General features: G+C 37.2%; 1 protein-coding gene across 1 annotated transcript in view; it reads left to right on the plus strand.

The window, feature by feature from the left end:
* Window positions 1–8,695, plus strand: part of LOC126036381 (guanine nucleotide-binding protein G(q) subunit alpha-like) — a 139,239-nt gene extending 130,544 nt beyond the window's left edge. The window contains exons 7-8 of the mRNA XM_049796061.1: window positions 3,497–5,997; window positions 6,034–8,695. Coding sequence (XP_049652018.1) covers window positions 3,497–3,687 — 191 coding nt within the window. The 3' untranslated portion in view covers window positions 3,688–5,997; window positions 6,034–8,695. The remainder of the gene's footprint in view (window positions 1–3,496; window positions 5,998–6,033) is intronic.
* Window positions 8,696–23,974: the final 15,279 nt, after the last annotated feature.

The raw sequence follows: 23,974 nt of genomic DNA on the forward strand, positions 1-23,974 counted from the left end.
TTGAACTCTTGTGGGATTTTTTAGCATGCTAGGTTTTCATTTTATACTCTAATTTATTGTGGGTACGATGGCAGAACCTTTCATAGGAAATTATTGACTTGTAGGTAACTGTTGTCATATTAGTTGTGAACTACATTCTGTCCTTCATCCTAAGTTGGGGTGAGGGTTTAAACTGAAGTACAAAAGCTAAAAAGAAATAAAAATGCATTCCTCACTTTTACACATTGTCTCCCATACTCTTTTTTTTTTTGAGGTTTGGTTTTGTGTAAGGGTGAATATCTGAGGGGAATTGTCATAAGCTCTCTGTGGCAGTCAGAGAAACTAGTACCACTCCTTCCACCCTTTTACCATACCTCTTCTTTTTTCCTTTATTTTAATTTTACTTTATTTACGTGAAGCTTAATGTGTTTGTCCATAAAAAAATTATATGGATTTTACAGCTGTTTCTCCTACTTCCAGAAAGTTCTCCTAGGGTAAAAAGCTAAGTATTTTGAGGTAACTGAATGGAGGCCTTGGTAACAGAGAAAAACTCATATAATAAGAGGTCTAAAGAACTAAATGCTTGTATTTTTTTAAAAATAATATCTGTTTTGTCCCACCAGGGAGCAAATAGCAGATTTGAAATCTGAATAAAAGATTGCATCTCTCACGTTCAGATATGGAAAGTAATAATAGGAAAAATGTGCATTTTGTTTCCTGTTTAAGGGGAAGGAAACAGTGAACAGGCTGCAGGATCAGACCATATTATTTATGAGTCAGTGTAAGTTTAGTTTCGTAGTACTTTGCAGAAGAGAACTGGCAGTTGAATAGAAATATGCTTGTTCTTTTGAGTTTACTTCATATGACAAGTTCCCTAGATGATGTCCTGAAGGTGAGAAGACTCTACAGTCTGCTTTGTTACCACCACCTAAGTGACGATAAAGCCTGTGTTAAATGCTTGCCCAGAAAAAACAGACAAAACTCAACCACTCATCTCAGAGAAACCCTGTTTCTCCTGTCCTTTGCCATTGGTGAGGGGAAAAAAAAAAGATAATGGACTGGTAGGGCTGTTGCAGTCAAGACCTGGAAGTCTTCAGGAGTCTTTGTCTCTTAATTCTGCAGATTTTGCTGGATTTAACTCCATATACAAAGTTGTGGTTTGATTTGATTTCTTCTGGTGGCAGGATGGGGTCTGTGGCTTGCAGAGGTCACCATGTGGTCCCCTCTTCTGTCCCAGCACACTGGGGGTGTGAGAGGTGGGAAGATCTGAGGAAGGGATCAGAATTAGATATTTTTGAGCTGCATCACTTCTCCCATCTGTTTTCCCATGCAAGGGAGAAAGTAGCATCTGGATGAGAACTGCTAGCCAGGATTGCAACTGATCAAATTAAGCTAAGCGGTACTGCTGCACAGTGTATTCTAACAGCACTGGAAGGGGGACTGAAGCATGCTCAGGGGTTGGTGTATCGCATGAAGACATCCTTGCATGGCTAGTAGTAGAAGACTGACTCACAGACTGGAATGAAGAGCTGGGAGAGGGAGAGAGGACAAAGACAAAAAGGCACCATAGCTGGGAGGAAAAGAAGAGAAAAATATTGATGCAGTACTTCTTATATAGACCTTGAATGTATTGTGTAGAGACATTCTTTGCAAACTGCTGATTAGGGAGCAGTGGACAAGAAATGTACTGATTCATATGATGGATCTTTTCCAAGACTCCATATTACTTAGATCACAGACACTTTGCAGTCTAAACTTAACATTGACTCATACAATTTTTTTCTACATTCCTGAGATCGTAAACATTCTTTCTAACCTCAGTTGTCTGTATTTCAACTTCAGTCAAACAAAAATTTAAATTACATGATACTCAGTAGAGGTGTGATTAAGTAAGCAAATTTGGATACAGGCTTTGAATAGTGCGGTAGATTTTGAGAGAGTGCTCTGTCTAGCTGCTATGAAACTGTTCAATAAAATTCTAGGAAGTTGTTTAAAGCAGTGGTTTATTTAGAAGAAATCGTTGTCTTTGAAGTTCTAAGAGTTTTCTTCACAAATACTGCAAATTTGTTCATGGTAGTGTGAGACTTGCTGTTGCTGCTGTTTCTATAGAATCTGGGTGACCAACTCAAAGAAAGGCTAGAGCCTGTTGTGTTTTAGAAGCTTTATTGTGTGTAGAAGTGTTGAACAGTCCTCTCTCCTGCTACAGAGAGCTTATGATCCCTTAATCTCAGGAAATGTGTCATCTGTGTATGTGTATGTATGTATATATAGGTACATGTATCTTCATGTGCATACACCCATATATTGCAGAATCTTACTTCCCACCCAGATGGATTTATAGCACACCAGAAAGTATGTAATTTCTTTTCCATGCATTCCCTACCTACATTTTATGGAGTTACCCAAACGGAAAACGTTAGCAATTGTAAGCTTGAAGTATTAAAAAGAAGGTTTATTATCCAGTTGTTGAAAAATATGTGGGCATGTGCTAACCCCCAAAGTACAGATTTCATAACTACTGAAGGACATATATACATATAACAGCTGAGTGCTGGTATTTATATTGCCGTGTAACAACAGGAATAATGAAGAGTATAGGAGGAGGAGGCAATGCAGAAAACTTGCATGTTCTGTAGAAATCCACATGACAAAAACAGGAGAGCAAGGGAGTAATGGCCTTTGGAAATGGCACTGGAATAATAGAACAGAATTCAACAGCTTGGGGCTAATGTTCTTACTTCTGTACTGCTCTTTGGGCTGTGAACGTGAATGAATCTGCACTGTTCCAGGCTGGAAGTCATTACTTTACATTCTGTCTTCTGTAAAGCTGAACATGTGTTTTGGTTGCATACATTCTCCATCCTTCAGAGAATTACAACCTTAATTTAGGTCTGATAGGATCATTATCATACCTAATCTAGATAACAAGGGATTTGTTAGAACATGAGCCTTTTGCAATCAAACAGCTTCAGCTGGAGAGCATGTGTATTTTATTATCACTGAAGTAAGTAAGTTCTATTGGTGACAGTGTCAGACCAGTTCAGGATATGGCTTCATTATCCTATCTATTAAAGACCTCATAAAACTAGTAAATGTTGCAGTGCTAAAAGAACCTAAGTATAATTTAAATATAGTAGGTGTAGACTGAACATTCACCAATTCTATTAACATTTGAAAAGATTTACTAGTATAGCTAATGTTTTGTTTTCATTCTGTGCAGTTATAAATCACCTTTTTTGAACATTATCTTATCAAAGAACAAGGATAGTCAGCAGGAAAAGAACAGCTTTGACATGATAGTTCTAACTTGATGAACTTCTGAAATTTCCTTCCATCTTTATTTTTCATAGTTCCTACGAGGAAGAAAGTAGCCAATATATGATACTATTGATTAGTAGAAAGTTCCCTGTCTTCTCTTATGTGAGGACCACAGACTAAGCCTTTCTTGTTTTCTGTTAAAGAAGTTCAAATATTGAATCGACTTTAGGAAAACTGACTTTCTCTTCTTAATTATCAGGACCACAACGGGATGCACAAGCGGCACGAGAGTTTATCCTGAAGATGTTTGTAGACCTGAATCCAGACAGTGACAAAATTATCTACTCCCACTTCACGTGTGCTACAGACACAGAGAATATTCGCTTCGTCTTTGCTGCTGTCAAGGACACAATCCTACAGTTAAACCTGAAGGAGTACAACCTGGTCTAACTGTGCCTAGGAGGCCCTGCAAAACCAACTTTGTGTGATTGAAGATATACAAGAGGGACTGTATTATCTGTGAAAAAAAATTGCATAATACTAATTTATTGCCGGCCTGGACTCTGTGAATGTCCACAGAGTTTATAGTTAATATTATGATTTTATTTAAACTATATGGAGGAAAAACAAAGATGCTGAAGTACATTCACAGCACATTTCCTCATTTTTTAGGCAAAACGTGACTCAATGTGTTTTAAATTCTCAGTCGTACATTTACAAAAGATAGCAGTTTTTTGCTATTGAAGCAAAATCAAGCTGGTTTCCTCTTTCCCTTACCCTTTCTCTCTCCCTCCTTCCCTTGCCCCCTTCTCTTTTACAAGGTACAATGGCCTGTTTTGTCCCAGTTGCATTTCTGGGTGAAGTATTTTCTGTTGAGTGATTTGGTCAGGAAAATACTATCATCAGAATCAGTCATTATAATTTTACAGTATGTACTTTCTCTGAAGGATCAAAAGTATTGATACTATTATTTTTAAATTCTTGACATGGGTGTCTTCATTCTGTCTTCACTTTTGAGAATAGAATATTGGGATTGCAAAATAGAATTACAGTTGCCTAAGGATATTAAATTTAACCATATTTTCACAGTTTGGAAAGGTGCACAGAAGACAGTAATGAAATAATTAAGACACAACCTGCTATGTACATGGAATATGTTAGAATCTCTTTTTAATTGCCATGTGCCATTTTTTCTCTCTTCTATTCACAAATGCCAAATAGAAATGTCATAGACACTACATTTTCTCCAGTGGCTACAGCCTGAAACAGTGGGGTTTTTTTCTTAAGTTAGAGCTTTTTTTAAGTGTTCTTTTTCCACAGTAGAGAAATTATTTTTATTGTATAGAATTAATCTTGCCAAATCTGGCTTTTTTATAAAACCAATGCTCTTGAAACATAAGATACTGATTGAAATGCCAAACTGATGGGTTGGGAACTGACCTGATTGAGTCAACTGCCAAATGATAAACAAACACAGTTTCAGCTCATATGTTCCCTTTTTTAGAAAGTGTTCCATTTTCTAATGCCAAAACCAACAGTGTGAGTGAAAGTGCTACAAGGTGCACCATGCACACGCATGTGGTCTACTAATTTAAAGACAGTTTAAATCTCCTTATGTCAGATATGGCATGAGTTTGTTTTCTGTAATAATATCAAGGCACCTTTAGTTGTATAACAAAAAATTATTGATGAGAGATCATATTCAGGAACCTTTCTTGATAAGGTTGCTTGTTAACTGATTCACAGACATTTGATAGGCTTTCATGCAAAATAGCCTCTCTCAATGTTCTTTAGAAAAGACTTATTAATGTAAATGAAACAAGGAGAAAATGATTCTTGAAATTTAAATGTGCAATTTTTTAACAACAAAAATGCAGCACACATTGATGAGCCTTTATTCTGCAGCTTAGGTTGAAAGGTGTTTTTTGACCAGGTGCATGATTGCTAGCAAGCTATAGAAAACTCAAGAGTTCGGACATGTAATTGGATTGATTATCTGCAATGCCAAGTAGCACTAGAGTGCACTTAACACAGAAATTGCTGCCTTGTAGCAGTGCATGGGAGGTGCAAAAAAGAATGGCTTATTAGTTGATTACCAAAGTTAACAATAAATACTAATGAGGCATTTTTCATCCTTAACCCTCCCAACTCCAAAACAGTAGTAAGAACAGTTGCTATTTTTTGCTCCCTCTGAAAACACCTTGTAATTTAAAACTGGTTGTAGGTATAGTGCAATTATGAATGCTATAATCATTGTACATACATCTATATATATATATATGGCAGCATCCATACTGGCTTTGTAATCATTAATTTTTGGCAAATTGAATGTGCTGTATTGATATGTATCTATGTAATTGTATTGTATGTCATAGCTAATTCACATTTTAAATAATGTTATTTTATTTACTTTTTTAAGAGAGAAGAATGTAAATTTTGTCAGTTTATTTCTGACTAGGGATTTGTTGTTTTTTATTTACAAAACAAACAAAAAATACTATAGTACAGAGCGGTACTAGCATCGTGCTGTATAAAATCATTTGCACATTCCTGAGTAGAATTAAATTGGAGACACCCAGACAAAGGCCATTCACATTCAAAATAATGCTTAAATCTTGTTAGGGCTTTACACAGGTGTAGAAACGATTCTTATTAGAAGAGCTTATGCCGTTATATCTAGGATTGGAACATAAGCTTTTTTTCTATTTGGCAGGTTCATGTTAGGTTAATTTTACTTTTCTAATAGGCTTTATTAGAAAAGTAAATTTAGAGATCTTTCAAATCATTGTACATAAGTACTAATGAGTATATGCTGTTACCCTGAAAATACCTTGAAAAAGTACAGAACATCAATCAAACAGTCTTTCAGAAACTGCAGAAACCTTAGCTATAACAACAACAACAACCAAAAAGTCACTATTGTTAATGATTTTAAGGAGTTAAGGAGTTTTATTTAATAAAGCTAAAGCAGATAGTTCTAGGTTATAAAAAGTAACACTGACATTCTGAACTGGGGATCAGAGCAGTGACTCTTACATACAGCATAACAAAATTGGTCCTGATCTTGCTATAAATGCAACAGAGCTTCTGTTTGCACAGTTCCAGTGTTGATAATATCCCTTCTTTTAACCTGGGAATACATTTCGCCACGCTGGATTCAGCGCTGTAAATGGAACTGTAGCGAAAAACCAACCAACCAACCAAAAACGAAAAAAAAACACAACAAAAAAACGAAACCAAAACCCCCAAAAATAGACAGTGGTGTCTAACAAAAGTTAGGGTTTGTTTTGTTTTTTTAAATTTGTTTTCTTATGGGATATTGGGTGGGGGAAAAGGAAATGTGGTTCTGAGTTTTGTATAAAAACAAAAACAAAAACAAAAGTTTACTCATGCTTTATAGTTCTATTGTGATTGCAAAAGTTTTCAAGAGTGTGTGCCACTGGGCTACTTCTGGTATATTTTAGGTAAGTTAAACCTGTGGCAATGTTTAGATCATTTGAGCATGTTCAAAAAAAAAAAAAAAAAAAAAATCAGTACGCCAAGGCAAGCTTTACATAAATCACCTAACACAGCATTGCAGTGTGACAGTTTACAGAAACATTTCCTTTTTAAATGACACAGATGTTCCCACTTGCAGTATATTCTGTTGTGGTGGTGGTGGTGTTGCTGTTGTTTTAATTGGTGGTTTCTACTATGCCTTATAGTGCTTAAGTCCAGAAGTTTGTGCCTCTAACATGAAGCTGAAGGCAAAAACATCAAGACAGAAACCCTTTTAACTTTGCCAAAATTATGTGATTTCTTTGAATGTCATAAATGGGGGAAGAGGGAAGGAAAACATCTTGGGAATCTGTTCTAGATGTTCACTAGCACAAGAAAGCTGTAATATGTGTTTTACAGAAACCTTAAACTTGCCTTTTTCACAAATTAACTGGCACTGTCCTTACATATATAGAATGATGCAGCTATAAGGGCAGTTTACTTTTTATAATTCAGACTCTTTTGATTGTCAAGGTGTATGGACTGTAATTTTTAATCATACTGCCACATGATTGTGAATCACTTAAGTTTGAAAGTAGAGAAGAGACTTTTTATGCTGGATATCAGTCACAATTGACTGCATGATTTGCAAAAAACTCTAAATGGGGGGGAAAAGGGCTGCATATAAAGACATTGCTAGACTCCCAGCCTTTGGTTGTAAGGTGCAGAAGACGTTTGGATTACTCAAACCTCATGACCCTTTCCTTGTTACACATTCTTCACAAAAGAATGAAGTATTAGGAGACAACAAAGACATGTTAACCCACATGAAAAAATAAAATTTAGCCAATTAATTTATTATATGTGCTGCTGTTCTTGGAGCTCTGTGCATGGTTATCCTGCAGACTATTACATTAGTGAACTAATCAAGTGTGCACAGCATATTAACAAGGCCTACAAATGACCTACCTCTAGCTAAGAGACCAGTAAATTAAATATGTTTTGGAGAGACCATCATAATTTAGGAAATTAAAATGTCCTGGTGTAGGTAATGATGGTATTTTAGAAATTCACACTTTTGTAAATACAGTCCCTCTTATGACGTAAACTATAAATTCTAAAATTTAATATGCATTAAACAACTAAAGCCATCCATCCCTGTCCTTTGTTAGTTTAGTAGAGATCTTGCAAAACCATACATTTAGTTTGAGAAGAGGAGCTACTGATATTTCCTCTTTTTTGGCTTTTGGTTACTCATAATATTTTGAGTTTCATCAATGAAACCAGAAACATTTCTACATAGTCAATGCATTGAGGGTCACTATTTAGCTAGTTAAAGGGATTTTACTGTAAGTTTCTCTCAAGCTTTTTCACAGTAGCTGTGCTGCAGGGAAGAAAGGAATAGAGGGAGATTTCAAAGATAGTGTGAAAAATATAAAGTCAGCCAGATCAGTCTTACTGTAAATCTGTTGGTTTGGGTTTTTTTCTCTCAAAATAACAGTTTAAACTGAAGTCTGTTGCTGGATTCCTTGTCTACCGTTATGCAGGAAATCTTTATTTGACCAATCTTTTTTTTTTTTTTTGGGGGGGGGGGGGGGGGGAGTCAGATACATTTTTAAACTTGCAGTATTTAAAAATAAAGATCATATTTGCTGTTCTTAAAGTGTCATTTAAATGCATGTATTGTGTGTTGTTTGAGGGACAAAAATAGGGGGTCTGGAAAAAAAACTAATATTGTACAGTTACTGCCCCTCAGAAATGTTGCTGGTTAAAAGTACAATATTTTTGGCCATAACTTAGTACTATAGTATCTTCATTCCTTGAAATCTAGCTTTTCTGAAATATTATTTGGGCTTATTGTTGTCCCAAAATGTTTCTTATTATGGTAAATGTTGGATAGATGTATTATTCCATTATTGCTTTTCAATTATATGTGCTCTGTCATCATTGTCTAAATATTAAAATTTCCAGAATATCTTTACTAACAGCCAGAATGTTCAAAACAATTAAGGTTTGTTACAGTGGGACAGTCATTTGACAGTATTATTAAAGGGTTTTTTTGGCGTGTGTACAATGGAAACTTGGAAGCATGGGGGGAAAGAAATAATAGCCTATATCTCACTAATAGAAAACTTGCAGAATTTGTAGATGGTGAGGTGAATTTCATAAGCATTTTGGCTGATTGCAGTAGTACTGCAAGAGCAGACTGTTTCTTCAATCTTTTTGTTCACCTATGTGACGATAGGAATAACAGAAAGATGCCTACGTGTTGCTTTTCAGGAGTCTGGCTCATATCAACAATCAGTGGATCTCAAATCTTCATTACTGAAGAAAGGTTATTTCAGGCCAGTTGCAAAAATAAGTTTGTTCTCTGTTATGTGATCACAACAGTTAAAGTGAGATTCTTGGACTCCAAACGGTTTGCCCAAGCAAGGACTTGAGTGAATGGTTCCTGATTTTTCTTTCCTGTTGCAGAATGTAATGGAGAGGGATCAGTGAGGAAGGATTTATTTTATCTTTATGTCTGAGTGAAGATAATGTCAACAAAAATACAGTATAAGTGGTGATATTTAGATACGTGAAATAGATGTAGAAACTATATCTGTGTGATAAATTGTGCATAGAGGTGATAAAACCTTGGATCACATACTATCATCATATCACCCGATTGCCAATTGCTCTGTAGGATACTGTCCCAAACACCTAGGACTTCCAGAGTATTTGTAGACTGCCACAAAATACACAGTTACCAGCTCCTCAGGAACACATCTGGTATCAGTATCTGGTATCAAGGCAGCTGACCCCATGTCATAGCTCATTGCTACCAGAAGGAACTACCTTCCAAGACCTCAGTTCCCAGTCCTTGTGTCAGACCTGCCACTTGGCCAGCCAATAACCTGGGTTAGAATAACCCACTCACTTTTGCTCTTCTTGCTTGGCTGGTTCAGTAGCCTTGATTTTCAGGGGTTTCAGCAATTTGTCTAATCAAGGGTTGAGACAAGTGCTAAGATGACTAAGTGGAAGAGGTAGAATTGTGTGGCCAAAAGACTTGCAAGTCAGGAAAAAACGGAGCAACACTCCCCTCCCTTTAAAACATAGTCCTGAAGAGTGTGTAGTATCTGAAACTTTCATTTTATGCACTTCATGGGCTGTTAGCTATTCTGGCTTGGAAGGATTGCTGTTTTCACTTTCAAAGATCTTGTTTGCATTTTTATCCTGGGAAAAAAGAAATGATAGAACATGGAAAACTCTTTGCTGCTCCCCTTGAAGAATAACAAGTTTGCGTATACATGGACTAAACCCAACTGTAGTCAGACTGAAGCCAACAAGTCACACTTGGTGTTGGGGATGGAGAAATACAAGAACTGGGCTTTCATTCATCTCAGAAAAACAAACAAACAAACAAACACCCCCACCCCGAACCCAAAACACCCAGTTCTTGTTCATTTCCAGTAAGATCTTTTAAAAAGTTTCCATCTTTGGGTATTTACAATGGCGTGTCACTGTGCATGACATTCAAGGTTAACTGTGTCTTTGTCCAAGGCACTCCTTCCTTCTCCATTCATACTCATCTATCACACTGATTAGTTACTTCCTGCCATCTAAGGAAAGTATTTTTACAGTACTGCTTTATTTATGTACACAGGAATACTTTCTGATCCTTGGGAGTTAAAGGTAAATTGGTCTGCTAAAATTGAACAATTGATGAAGTGTAACACAGGTGAAGACGGCACTTCTTGCTTAATCTTATTTCATGTTCTTCCTGCCATCTTGTTCTAATTATTTTTTTGTATCTTTCCTTTATCCTGTTTGCCATAAAGAGAATGTTGCTTGACATACTGGATTCAGTTCTGCTAATCATTACAGAACTGATTATACTGGCTTAATTAAAGACAAATTGTGAATAATAATAGCTTCAGAAAGTTCCTGTAATTGGGGGCAGATCCAATTAGCCTTGTGGACAGGCATTCAAAACTTAACGCTATAGTTGTAATACAGTCAACTGAAGGATATAGTAGGCTAACATGGGCCAAATTGGGCCAAAATACCCATTTTAGTATGTCAATAGAGAACTGTGCTTTTTTTCCTACAGTCCTGTATGAGGTGGTTAATGCAATGAATGATCAGACTGGCACTCAACTGAAGGGATGCATTAATTCGACAATAAGTTCAAATGTATTCTTGCAGAAATAAGTTATTGCATAAGATTATATGATGCTAACAACAACAACAAAAGATTACTTGCATGCAGTAAATATTTAAGATATTGCACTTTTATACATTTATTATAAAGAGGAATCACTCTCTCCCTAAAAATAAAATTCCATTTATCTCAAGATGAAGTATCTGGAGTCTCTTAACAACTGTCAGTTAACTGTGCACACAAGTATGATTATTGTATACTAGAGGTTAATTAATTTGTTACCACATGCTGTAGAACATTTGGTTTATTCTAAATGCTGATTTTGGAAAGACAGAACAATGTTTTGTATCAATAACTGGATTGCCACTTTTCTCAGCATGCCTTAGGAGAACCTTCATGGTTACTGATAGGACCTGATTTATTTTAGCTCAAGAAGTTGACTGCCGTGTAAAATCCATTATTAAGGTTTTTCTTCAGGTACTTCAGGACTTGTCTGTTTTATCTGACTTTACCTAAGTTAAGCAACCTGAGTATAACTGAGAAGCAAAAGGCCAGATACAAATGTAATCAATTTGGATACTTCCCTTACGTAATAATCTTTTAACACATAAAACCATCACTATAATTTAGCTGATGAAGCTTATCCTCTTGAATTGCAACAGGCTATGGTGGTACTAAGAAGAAACCAGTTTTTCTCATCTTACATTCATAATATTATTCAGATTCTTTACCACGTCAGAAGTGTTCAAATGATGTTATGACTAATACTTGCAAAAGCAGCTTAATTGATTTTCAGTATCATTCAATATGGTCTAGAAATTGTTTGCACCTGCCGTGGGAAAGGATAGAAATGGTGGCACACATGGAAGATTTCTCTTTTAATATATATTCACATTCATACCTGCTGATTGCTAGTATGAAACAAAAACAACTCCACTGAAGATAGAAAATGTAATTCTCAATGTAAAACCAGAAGAGCAAAACATTGTATAGGTCTAGGAGGTGAATATAGGACTCATCGTTGATGATAGTGTTAGAGTATAAATGAACACACCAAATTTCATAAGCAGAGAAAAGCTTAAGTAGACTGAGAAAAGAGAAAGAGAAACCATTTTTTAAATGATATAGGTGAGTGTCACTTGTTCAAGGTTAATAGGAAAATAAAAACTGGGTATGAGATACTTTGTTAGGATACCTCTAAGAGACTTCTTTAAACGTGTCACAAAAATTACCAAGTAATCCAGGTTAAGAGTACTTTCTCCCTTACTCTGATGTTCAAGAGTTGAATCGTACTATTGCAGAGCACTCAAAATGAAGGACACCTCCAAATTGGAGAGAGTAATAGTGTAATGCTGCAAGGCATGGAAGGCTAACCATACATCCCCAAACAAGCAAGTGAAACTGATTTCACTAGCTGACCTGCAAAATATGCATAATTCAATTATTTGGTGTGTCTTTGCAATAGAAAATATTATTGTGACTTCAGTAGCCTAGCAGATGATCTTTGTAATTCTTCACTCTTCAGTCATTCTAATGGAAATATGAAAGAACAGTTGTCTTACACTAGGCTACAAAAACAGAAGGTGAATTCCTTTCCCAAACTCCCAGCACTAAATGTCCTGATTTGCTGTCTTACAAAGCTACAAGTATAGCCTTTATTTAGTCTTCTCTTGCACAGCAAATGAAACGACAGGTCTCTGCCACTAGCAATTAATGAAATGGCAGAAAAGTTTAGCTGCTGCAGACTTCATTTTCTGCAATCTATTCATACTACTTTAGTCTTTGCTGTCAATAATCCTGTGCCCAATACAGTTTAGTAGGAGGAAAATAAATACATTTGTCTGCCTGAAGGTCTTTAGGTAAAAATTTTACTCCACTGAGATCTACAAAACAGTGTCTTCTCCAAGGAGGCTTCTGTTAAGAGCTGATTATTGGAAATTTCCCATTAACTTGCTAGTTTAAGTTCTGCAAGTAACAGAGATTGAAGCGTTAGCGTAAAGAAAGCATGCATTTCCATCACTGACAGCAGTCTGTCTTGACCAGACTGACTCAGACTGACATGCATTATTTTAAATGCTCATGGTTATTATTTATAACATTTAAAATGTACAAGAAAATTCCCATATGGTAGACTGCTGTTACCATGACCCACTGTGCCACCTGTGAACCCAGGGTCCCAAAGGGTGGAAATTTTAACAGACAGTCTTAGTGTTTGATGTTTCTGCATTCAAAGCAAGAACAGTTCCTCTATTCCTTTAGTAGAACAGAATTTCTCTACCATGGAGATACCTCATTCACTTTCTGGATTTTTCCTTTCCCTCTCTCTCATTTTTATTTAAAAAAATAACTTCCGAGAGCAACAGGAAGGCTAATGACACCCTACACTCACATTCCAGACAGCAGTTTTCAGTAGTCTTGTTTGAGCCCACAAGACACCGGTAAGTTTATTAATAAGATCACTATCTATTGGTTTTGAGCCTGTAATTAAAACATCAAGCCTGTAATGTCTGGTGGGATTCAATATGTAAATACCCCTTGAGCTTTGGGAAGATGCCTTTACTGATACTGTAAAAGGTGGTTCTCAAGTGGCCAGAAAAGAATTGATGATAGATGGCCATTTACAATGTACTGAGGTCTACAGTGAGAACTGGACACTAGACTGTGAAGTATCTACACACTGAAGTTACTGATGTGGGAGGAGGGGACTTTCTTTTTGCAGAAAACTAACTCGGTAACTACTTATGCTTAGGCCAAAAGTACATTGAGAAAATAGCAACGTGGAAATCATCATATCACTTAATAAAAATTCTTTTGAAAATACAAAAAGGTAAAATCTGAGGCATTTGCCAGAACTGAGGCTGCCATTAAAGACAACACAGGTTCAGAATGTATCTGTACAGCTATATACCGCCTAGCTATTAATGCAAGAGCTGTGACACTTAGGAAATGGCATATATAAATAATGACATAAAGAATTTAACACAAGGCCAATGACAGGCCACACAATTTTACACCTTTCATCACAGGCAGGTACAAACACTTGTAAGTATATTTGTCTATATGTACATACACATTTCTATTGCCACAGCAAGTATGTCAGGCATTTTATGATGTCTGAGAGGGCTATAGTCTTGGAGATAATGCTTACCTGCTTACCTATGTAAATAATTTCCAGAAAGCTATTGTAAATCCATTATAATTTCATAGATTTTAATGAAAAAATAGAAGTCATGTTTTCATGCGGTTTGGAGTTTTTTCTTGCTTTAAACTAAATGGAAGTTTATTTTAAAGATGTTTTCTACAAGAGCCTGAGTTTCTTGATATGTCTAAGGACAGCGATGGTAGTTCTAGTGACTGAAGGGTATTAGATTTTCACAAACTACAATGATGATGTGAAAATCATGGATATTAAAGTAGTGTGTGGTCAAGAGACCAGAAGTACTTTGTGAATGTCTGAAAACAGAAATAGTCAGAACATACATATTTCCCAAATGGGTTTGTATATTTCATCATTTAAACTTCATCATTGGGATTTTAAGTTTCAGGTGTCCTTCTCAATGTCTTTGGTGTTAATACTACATGTATGGATTTTTAGCTTCTAATTTTTTAGAATGATACTGAATGAATTTGGAACTAGTTGATCAATCATTTTTTAAGCAACTTAACCTATATTTATTAGCATTTACTACAAAATTGAATTTGTGTTCAAAGAAAAATGTTAATAGTGTGGGAATTATTTATCCACCACAGAATTAAGAGTCTTTTTTTATCATCCATGTTCTAGCACAGCAAACACTGTTACAGTGAATACTGTAAAAACAAAAAAGCACTTAGCAGATTCTAGAAGTCATGTAATTCTCATGCATGACTTATCATTAGCAAAGGGCTTGTACCTTTCCTAGACTTAAGTGTTAGTTATAGGGTCACAGCACATCTGAATATCAAATTCAGAAGAACAAAACAAAAAATACTTTCTCTATCTTGATTGAATTTCCATCCTCCCTGGACTAGTGTTCAAGCAAATGGCTTGCATTTATAATTTGTAGTAGTTAGTGCTGGAATTCTGTCATATAAGTGCCTTGACACTGATTTCATAAGCCAACCCTCACTGTTGCTTAACCCCAGGACAAGCACCATTTTTTACCTATGGGAGCTATTGGAGAATATTAGAGTTCTAGGATTGGTGGTGGCCCTCTGAAGAGCATCTGTTGACATTGGGCCTTTGCTTCCCCCTTTGTTGGGGTAGAAATCTAAACATCTAGTCCTAAGTGTAGGATTTGAGGACTGCAACTCGTTGTGATTATCCAAGGAGTTTGGACGTCAGTACCTGCCGATCTGGTACAATTTCACAGTAAGTGAACCAGAAAGCAGATAGCTTTACAGAACTGTGGTCCATTTTGTTTACAGGGAAAACACACTGTAAAAAAATAGTCTACACAAGTGCTAATGAGTCATCCACAAAACCCCTGACCATCACTGTACATAACAGGCTCATCATAAGATTCTTAGCAATTTAGTTTTATCAAATTCTGATACCAAAGGTATTTTCTATTTTCTGCTGGAACCATATGGACTGCTTTGTTGTTGGATGAATGTTCCTACTTTAAGTATCAAAACAACTGAAAAGTAAATTAAGCATGCTGTTATGGAGGTTATTCCAGGCCATGCCCTCATCTTTGGTACATTTTTCACAATTTTTCCCTGTGCTCAGTGGGCACAAATGAAATGTTATGTAATTTTAAAATTTCACCAGTAGTTACAAGTGAATGATATGTCAGTCACTTTTCCAAACAAAACTGAAGGTGGTCAGCTACCAGGATGATGCACAATCATGTCAGAAATTTTTTTCCTGGCAGAAAAATTAACTATATAAACCACCAAAGATATGAAAGATGTAGGAGTTAATGAAGCAGTTATTTCTCATAAATAGATCAAGATGGGAATTTTTTGGTAAACATAGAATTTGTATTTTGATCAAATTTGCTATTTAAAAAAACATACCTATCTTATATGTTGTTACAAGGACAGAATATTAAAAATCTGTACATTTTAATAGATCTAGAGCATCATTCATGGCAAAGAACCTGTCCTCCTGTGCAGTCACCTGTGCATGCTTTTTTGATATCTGCTTGAGTCTTCTGAGAATGATAGATAGATTAAACACTCCCATAGAGATTGACTCTGTTTAAAATTCATTAAGTTAAGACAGTTCTCTGTTTCCTCAGTTCCTGAAGCCTATTACTTCCTTATGTGGTCCCATTTTGAGGCTGCATAGCCTGCAGGAGTATCTTCCCTGTACGGCATATGTATTGGTGTGGTGTTTCTGTGCAGTCTGCCTATGAAAGGATCTGACTGACCAGCTAACTAAATATCCAGCTACAACTTCCTATCTTCTGAAATACTTTCTTTGCTTCTCCTTAGCACCATGTAATTCCCCACTGAGTTCTGGAGGAGGACAAATGCTGAAGGTGGCTTTAGCTAACTGGGAACCAATTGAGAAGCCTCCTTGATGTCGCAGTGCACACCACTTTCTCATTAGAATTGCTACGCACCGTTAGCTGTCAAAGCCCAAATCTTTGTGGTCTCAGATGTATAAAATTCAGCCTACATCCCACTATTCTAACACATGGCAAATGCAGCCTAGTGAATGCCGTACAAACCATTACTGTACCAGCTGTCCCTAAGTTAATACACTTGATGATGCTAAACTGCTGCCATTTTACTCAGAAAGGTTATGTTTTTCAGCCTCTGTATCTTGTATCCTGCACCTTGGTGAGTCACTGTATTTGCTTTGTCCAGTGAGGAGTGCCTCAGCTCCCTAGGCAGACCAACATGGGCAAGTGGACTTATTTTTTAACTTAGTGTATTTCTTAGTTACCATCCCTTCCAGAGGTCTCAACTGCAGTGAGATTAGTGCATTTATTGACCTTGAAAGAGCAATTACCTAACTAAGGCACATCTGGCATCCAGGAAAGTGTTGTTCTAAGTTGCATAATGTTAATGTTTCTTTCCTGAAGAAATACCCCATTTTTCAGAGGATTTCTCATTTTCCTCCCCTATAAGCCTTGCACTCCATGAATAATCACACATCGAAAGGTTAAAATTCCAGTGGTTTTTTTGTTGTTTTTTTTTCCTCTGCCTTGCATATGGCTAAGACTGCCGGAGAGTCTCTGTGGCTCTTCAGGTCAATTCGTCAAAATTTTAATGATAAAGATATTACCAAAAGGAGAATGTCTAATCTGATGATGATGATTAGTATCACGATAACCAGACTGTTAGTGTAGTTTTATGACAGTAATTAGAGTGTACGCTCTACAGAGCTTCAGGTGACTACATCAGTAACCCTGCTGAAGAATATCTTGATTTTGAACACCTGTGCATCATACACCACTAACACTAGTCTCACATATACCAGCTGCTGCAGTGTTGGGAAGGTTCTGTCTGTTGCATCTGACAAAGGAGTCCCTGGCTGACATCCAGTCTGAGGGACAGTTAAAACCTATCTTCAAGTTATTGTCAGCATGAGAGAGGTCACTTCTTGGAGTTGCTCAGTGTGACTGTATGTGTGACTACTCTACAGGAAAAATGGTACTTTGCCAGTAATCAGAGACATTCAGGTTACGAAGAACGTACATGCACGTTCATCTCTTCCTCCATCAATATATGATGTGTGCCATCTTTTGTATAAACCAGATAGCAAATGAGGTGGGGTGGGATGTATGCATGGCCTGTAGATAGCACCTCAATCAAAATTTCTCTACTCATGCTGATAAGTTTGTGGACAACACATCATTTCATTGCATCTCACAGCTTGGGCTACTGAACTGATTTTTCACATTTTAGATAACTTAGTATAATAAAACTGTATATGTTTCAGGTTTATGCAGTACCCGTTTCTATGTGGATTCAGAGCTTTTAAATGAATGTTTAAAGTTTGCAAGCAGAAGGCCTAAGGAAAAGTAGGCTCAAGTTTTTCGCTCTAACATCTCTATTTTTGTGAAATGCAAGTGAATTCTACAAGTTAATAGGAGAAGGGTTTCTTGTCCATGATAGATCAGGACCTGGAACTCTAATACAGGTCTTTATTCAGTAAATTACCTGAAGTCACAAGTGTATTTAGTTTACCTGCAGTACTTGAAAAGTCACACTCACAAGAACTTGTATTAGAGAATGATAAAGAAAGAGGTATGAGAATAAATGAGTCCCACAGGAACACTCATTATGTAAAGTTGTCCTGGTTTCACCTGGGATAAAGATAATTTTCTTTCTAGTAGCTGGTACAGTGCTATGTTTTGAGTTCACCATGTGAAGAATGTTGATAACACACTGATGTTTTCAGTCGTTGCTCAGTAGTGTTTAGACTAAAGTCAAGGATTTTTCAGCTTCTGATGCCCAGCCAGCGAGAAAGCTGGAGGGGCACAAGAAGCTGGCACAGGACACAGCCAGGACAGCTGACCCAAACTGGCCAACGGGGTATTCCATACCATATGACATCATGTCTAGTATATAAACTGGGGGGAGTTGGCCTAGGGAATCACTACTTAGGAACTAACTGGCCATCAGTTGGCAAGTGGTGAGCAATTGCATTGTTTATCACTTGTTTTGTATATTCCAATCCTTGTATTGTTATTGTCATTTTATTATTGTTATTATTATCATTATTAGTTTCTTCCTTTCTGTTCTATTAAACTGTTCTTTTCTCAACCCATGAGTTTTAATTTTTTTCCCCGATTTTCTCCGCATCCCACTGTGGGAGGTGGCAGGTAATGGAGTGAGTGAGTGGCTGCATGGTTCTTAGTTACCGAGTGGGGTTCAACCACGACAAAAATACAGGCAGAGTGCCAGTGGTCTCCTAGTTCCAGCACCAACAAGCCAAACTGGCTTACACCTCAAGCCTTTGTGCAGATGTAATAAATACTGTGATAAAATGCTTTACCACTTCAGACTTTTCACACATCTGTGCCTCATTCAGACCTGTTCCTTCACCACTAATGAGTCCTCTGTCAGACCTGTATATGTCTTCTGATTATCTGTCCATCTTAAATTCTTCCAACCCTGTGAAAACAAGTCTCCAGTTTCTGAATGCCATGATGTCAATATATTTTGCCTACTGAGACTAGCAGAAAGCAGTTGTTGCTGAACTAGAGTGAGTCAAGATCATGGTCACAGACCCTGGGGGAATGCCATAAACTGCATTCACAATGGTTTGATTTGTTGACTTTGTAGATTTTAAGATTACTGTTGGACAGAGAGTTAGTGAAAGGCTTACTGGAATGAAAAGTTTCCAGAAACTGAAAGCCTACAGTTCTGAACAGAAAAAAGTGACAGACTTGATTACAGTTCAACTTAATAATTTCCTTCCAAGGAACAGAAAAAAAATCACTTTTAGATACAAGTCTATAATTTTTTGAAGTTCTTTTTAATTTACAGTATAAATAATTTTAGAAAGCCAATCACATCCCAGGCTACATCAAATGAAGCGTGGCCAGCAGGTCAAGGGAGGTGATTCTGCCCCTCTGCTCCACTCTCATCAAGATCCCACCTGGAGTACTGTGTTCAGCTCTGGGGCCACCAGCACAAGAAAGACATGGACCTGTTGGAGTGAGTCCAGAGAAGGGCCCAAAAATTATCAGAGAGGGCTGGAGCACCTCTCCTACAAGGACAGACTGAGAGAGTTGGGGTTGTTCAGCCTGCAGAAGAGAAGGCTCCAGGGAGACCTTATAGCAGCCTCACAGTGGTTAAAGGGGGCCTACAGCAAAGATGGGGAAAGACTTTTTATCAGGGAGTGTAGTGATAGGGTGAGGGGTTAAAGTTCTAAACTTAAAGAGGGTAGGTTTAGATTAGATGTAAGAAGTTCTTTACTTGGAGGGTGGTGAGGCACTGGCACAGGTTGCCCAGAGTGGCTGTGGATGCCCCATCCCTGGAAGTGTTCAAGGCCAGGTTGGATGGGGCTTTGAGCAACCTGGTCTAGTGGAAGGTGTCCCTGCCTGTGGCGGAGGGGGGTTGGAACTAGATGATCTTTAAGGTCCCTTCCAACCCAAACCATTCTATGATTCTACAATTCTATGATAATTGAATAGTAGGAATAGCTGTAACTTTAGAAGTGGTAGGTCAACATAAGACAAACACAACAGTAGCAATAATTCTGAGATGGCATGGTTCAAATATTTTACATACAGTATTATATGAGAAAGGCTTCTTTCTTCCATGCTTTCCTCCATGCTTCTGCATTAAAGTTAGTCTTCTCCTTTCAGATCCCTTTTAGTCTAACCCAAGATAGGACCAGAATGGCATTAATGATATTCATGGTAGCAGACCTACAAACTGGGCTGTGGAGTTCATTAGCGGGAACTTGATGATGCTGAAGTCTACTGAGCAGTGGCTTTGAGCTCTTAGGTGAAGACATAGGGAAAATAGGCAGCACGTTCTCATGTGCTAGACATGAGACTGTCTTTGATAATAAGCAGTTGATATTTTCTGTAATGAACAACCTTTTTGTCATATAGAAAATATTTAAATTCTGTCTGGATGGACACTCATGGTCAGTGGCACAAAGACATTCAGGAGACACTAGTATGCTCTCATAATTTTATTTTGATTACACATTTCTTTAAATATATTGTGTTTTGTTTATAACCTGGCTTTGCATAATTCTATGCACAGAAAGAGTTGTTACCCACAATATGTATAAAAATATATATATTACTATCAGAAATACCTGTCTATAATTGGCCTTAGAACCTCAAAGGAGTATTCTGGTAACTGCCAGATCTTCCTTGAGTCTATTCCCAGATGAAATGGCAATTTGTAACATAAGATTATGTGTCACCAGGGTAAAAAAATGTGAGGGATGAGCCAAGAGCATGGTGCATAACATTCTATTATTTTATGAAACATATGCTGGTTGCAATCAGATGTAGTATAAATCTGATATACGTTTGAGGGAAAACAATTTAAATATGACTTACATTTATTATTATCCATACTATTTCGTTATTTCAAAATGTTACAGGCAGAACTTAGAATCACTTGTGTTGCTGTTTCTTTACCAGGCATCACTCAATCTGATATCACATTCATTTCTCCAGCTTTGACTGCTATTTTTGCTAATCCAGTTCCCCCCCAGCTGAATGTTGTTTTTTTTAAACTAGAGGTAAATTAGCCTTTTTTTTCTCCTGAAATAAACCACCATGGACCACCAGGAGCTGGCATTGCTGCTGACATTATCAGCAGCTCTAAAGTTTTTCATGGTACCAAAAAATCAGTGTGTATTTTAATCACTTTTATCTGTCTATATTTTATTTTTTAAGTCAAACTTTCTTTCACATATAATGCCTAAGTCATGCCGGATATTTACTTCAAATATTTTTGGAAATTTTGTTACTCATTTCCCAGATTATTTGTTTTCTTTACTTGTTTCAACTGAAGGAATCCAAAAGCCTGTCTTCATTAATGTTTCTCAGTCTGTGATAATTAAAATGGATAGGCAATTATCTGCTCTGTTTCCACTGCCTGGTTTGCAGAACTTCATGTTTTAAATGTTTGATCTTAAATGCATCAATGGTCTTTTAGAGACCAGGATATATATTCATAAAAGGCAGCATTCATTTTTGAAAAATTCTGTTTACAGCTGTTGAACTGTATTGCAAGCTCTAGGCCTTTTCATTTCATCTTAATACTGTCAACCACATTAATTCATGCCTACTACTTTCCATATAACTCGTGTGTTAAAGACAGGTTTTCAATTCTTTTCCCAATATTTTATGTGGTTTTGATTCAATGGACGTAGACATGATTTTGTTTTCTTCCTAACCTGTTCCTTCTGAGTCTTTGAAGGTATCATTGGGATAGAATTTAAATCCTACTGTGATATAAAATTTCAGTATTTCCTTTGATTACAGTTGCAGCTTAGATTTTGCCAAAAATTCCATCACTCAACAATTCAGACTATTTCAGCTATCCCTATTTGATTCCTTTAAATGCTCTTCTTTTCCCTTACCCACAAACCCAATTTTATATTTTAATGGTAGCTTTCAGAGCTCTTCCTCTAATATGGCTTACAACTTTTACTTATGTTGATTTTTGTAACTTAGCTTATGGATTGGTTTGCAGGAACGGAGCAGATATATCTGATTACAACCTCTGCACTAAAAAAATGCATAAACCAAGCTGCTTGGCATTCTTAGTTGAACACACCTTTTCTCTGTCTGTAGTAGCTGATAACTCAAAGCCTTGAGGATCTTAAATGTACCAATACATCAACTAAAAAAACCCCAAAGCTGACCAAATTAAAAAGGGAGAGAGGAAGGATATTATAAACCATGGAATTAAACAGAAATACAAGTAATTACTCTTAAATCTACTGACAGTAATGTGTTAGAAGATTGTCTTCTGGGGAGTATGAACCTAGCCATAAGAAACCGTAATTCCGTTTTCTAAAAATTTTATGCAGGGACTTTCAAAACACAAAATCTTTGCACACAATCTAGAGTAGCCTTTTTAAAAACTGAATGATGTTGAAGAAGATTAGTTATCAGACCAGAAGCCAGTTACTGCAAAGAAACCTATAATAAAAATCTGATTAAAATCATAGAATTGTTTAGGTTGGAAAAGACCTGCAAGATTGAGTCCAACCATTACCTTAGCACTGCCATGTCCACCACCAAACAATGTCCCTAAGTACCACATCTACACATCTTTTAAATACCTCCGGGGATGATCACTCAACCACTTCCCTGGGCAGCCTGTTGCAGTGCTTGACAACCCTCTTGATGAAAACATTTTTCCTAATATCCAATCTAAACATCTCCTGGCACAACTTGAGGCCGTTCCCTCTCGTCCTATCGCTTGTTACTTGGGAGAAGAGACCAGCACCCACCTCACTACAACCCCCTTTCAGGTAGTTGTAGAGAGCGATAAGGTCTCCCCTCAGCCTCCTTTTCTCCAGGCTAAACAACTCCAGTTCCCTGCATTTATTATGGGCAAGAGAGGAGAGTTCCTAGAAGTAATAACCTGCTTCAAAAGTACCAATTTACAAAAGCTAGGGTGTCCTGATTTTGACTGGATTAAAGTTAATTTTCTTCTTAGTAGCTGGTACAGTGTTGTGTTTTGGATTTAGGATTAAAATAATGTTGATGACACACTGATGTTTCCAGTTGTTGCAAAGCAGTGTTAGTATACTAAGTCAAGGACTTTTTCAGCTTTTTGTACTGCCCTGCCAGTGAGGAGACTGGGAGCGCACAAGAAACTGGGAGGGGACACAGCCAGGACAGCTGACCCAAACTTGCCAAAGGGATATTTCATACCATATTCTGTCACACCTAGTATATAAAATGGGGGGGAGTTGGCTGGGGGCACCACGGCTCAGGGATTGGCTGGGCATTGGTCAGCGGGTGGTGAGCAATTGTATTGTGCATCACTCGGTTTGTATATTCTATTATTATTATTATCATCTTATTATTATTACTGCCCCTTCCTTTTCTGCCCTATTAAACCATCCTTATCTCAAATCACAAGTTTTACTCTTTTTTTTCCAATTCTCTCCCCCGTCCCAGCGGGTGGGGAGGAGTTAGCGAGCGGCTCTGTGGTGCTTAGTTACCAGCTGGGGTTAAACCATGACAGCCCTTTTTGGCATTCAACGTGGGGCACAATGGGTTGAGATAATGACAAATCTTAATGGAATGCATTAGAAGTGATTTGTTATAAGCATTCATTATATTGGTTCAATAGTCACGGGTCACAATGTTGATTTATTTGCTTTCAAAGTTGGCACACTTGTTCCTAAAGTTGGATTATGCAGTATGTGCTCCCTGTCGTGCTGTTTATCACCGTGGGAACTGGGCTAGCGTTATCATGTTGTTGAACTTTGTAACAGTGGCTTATGATACAATAGCATTGTTAGTTGTGAAACTAATCTGGTATTTGTACTCAGCATTGCCGTCACCTGTGTACTTTGGGAGCCATCTATCAGAAACTATTAATAATTACAGCTTTTACCTTTTCTCCTTGGAGAGCCAAGCCATGGGGGAGATACCTCCCTTCATCTTCCCCTTCTCCTCTGGGCTAATTACAATAGCTCTTGAGAACTTTGAATATCCTTGGGATGTTCAAACCAGC

This window comes from Accipiter gentilis, chromosome Z, assembly GCF_929443795.1.
Source record: "Accipiter gentilis chromosome Z, bAccGen1.1, whole genome shotgun sequence".
Lineage (NCBI taxonomy): Eukaryota > Metazoa > Chordata > Aves > Accipitriformes > Accipitridae > Astur > Astur gentilis.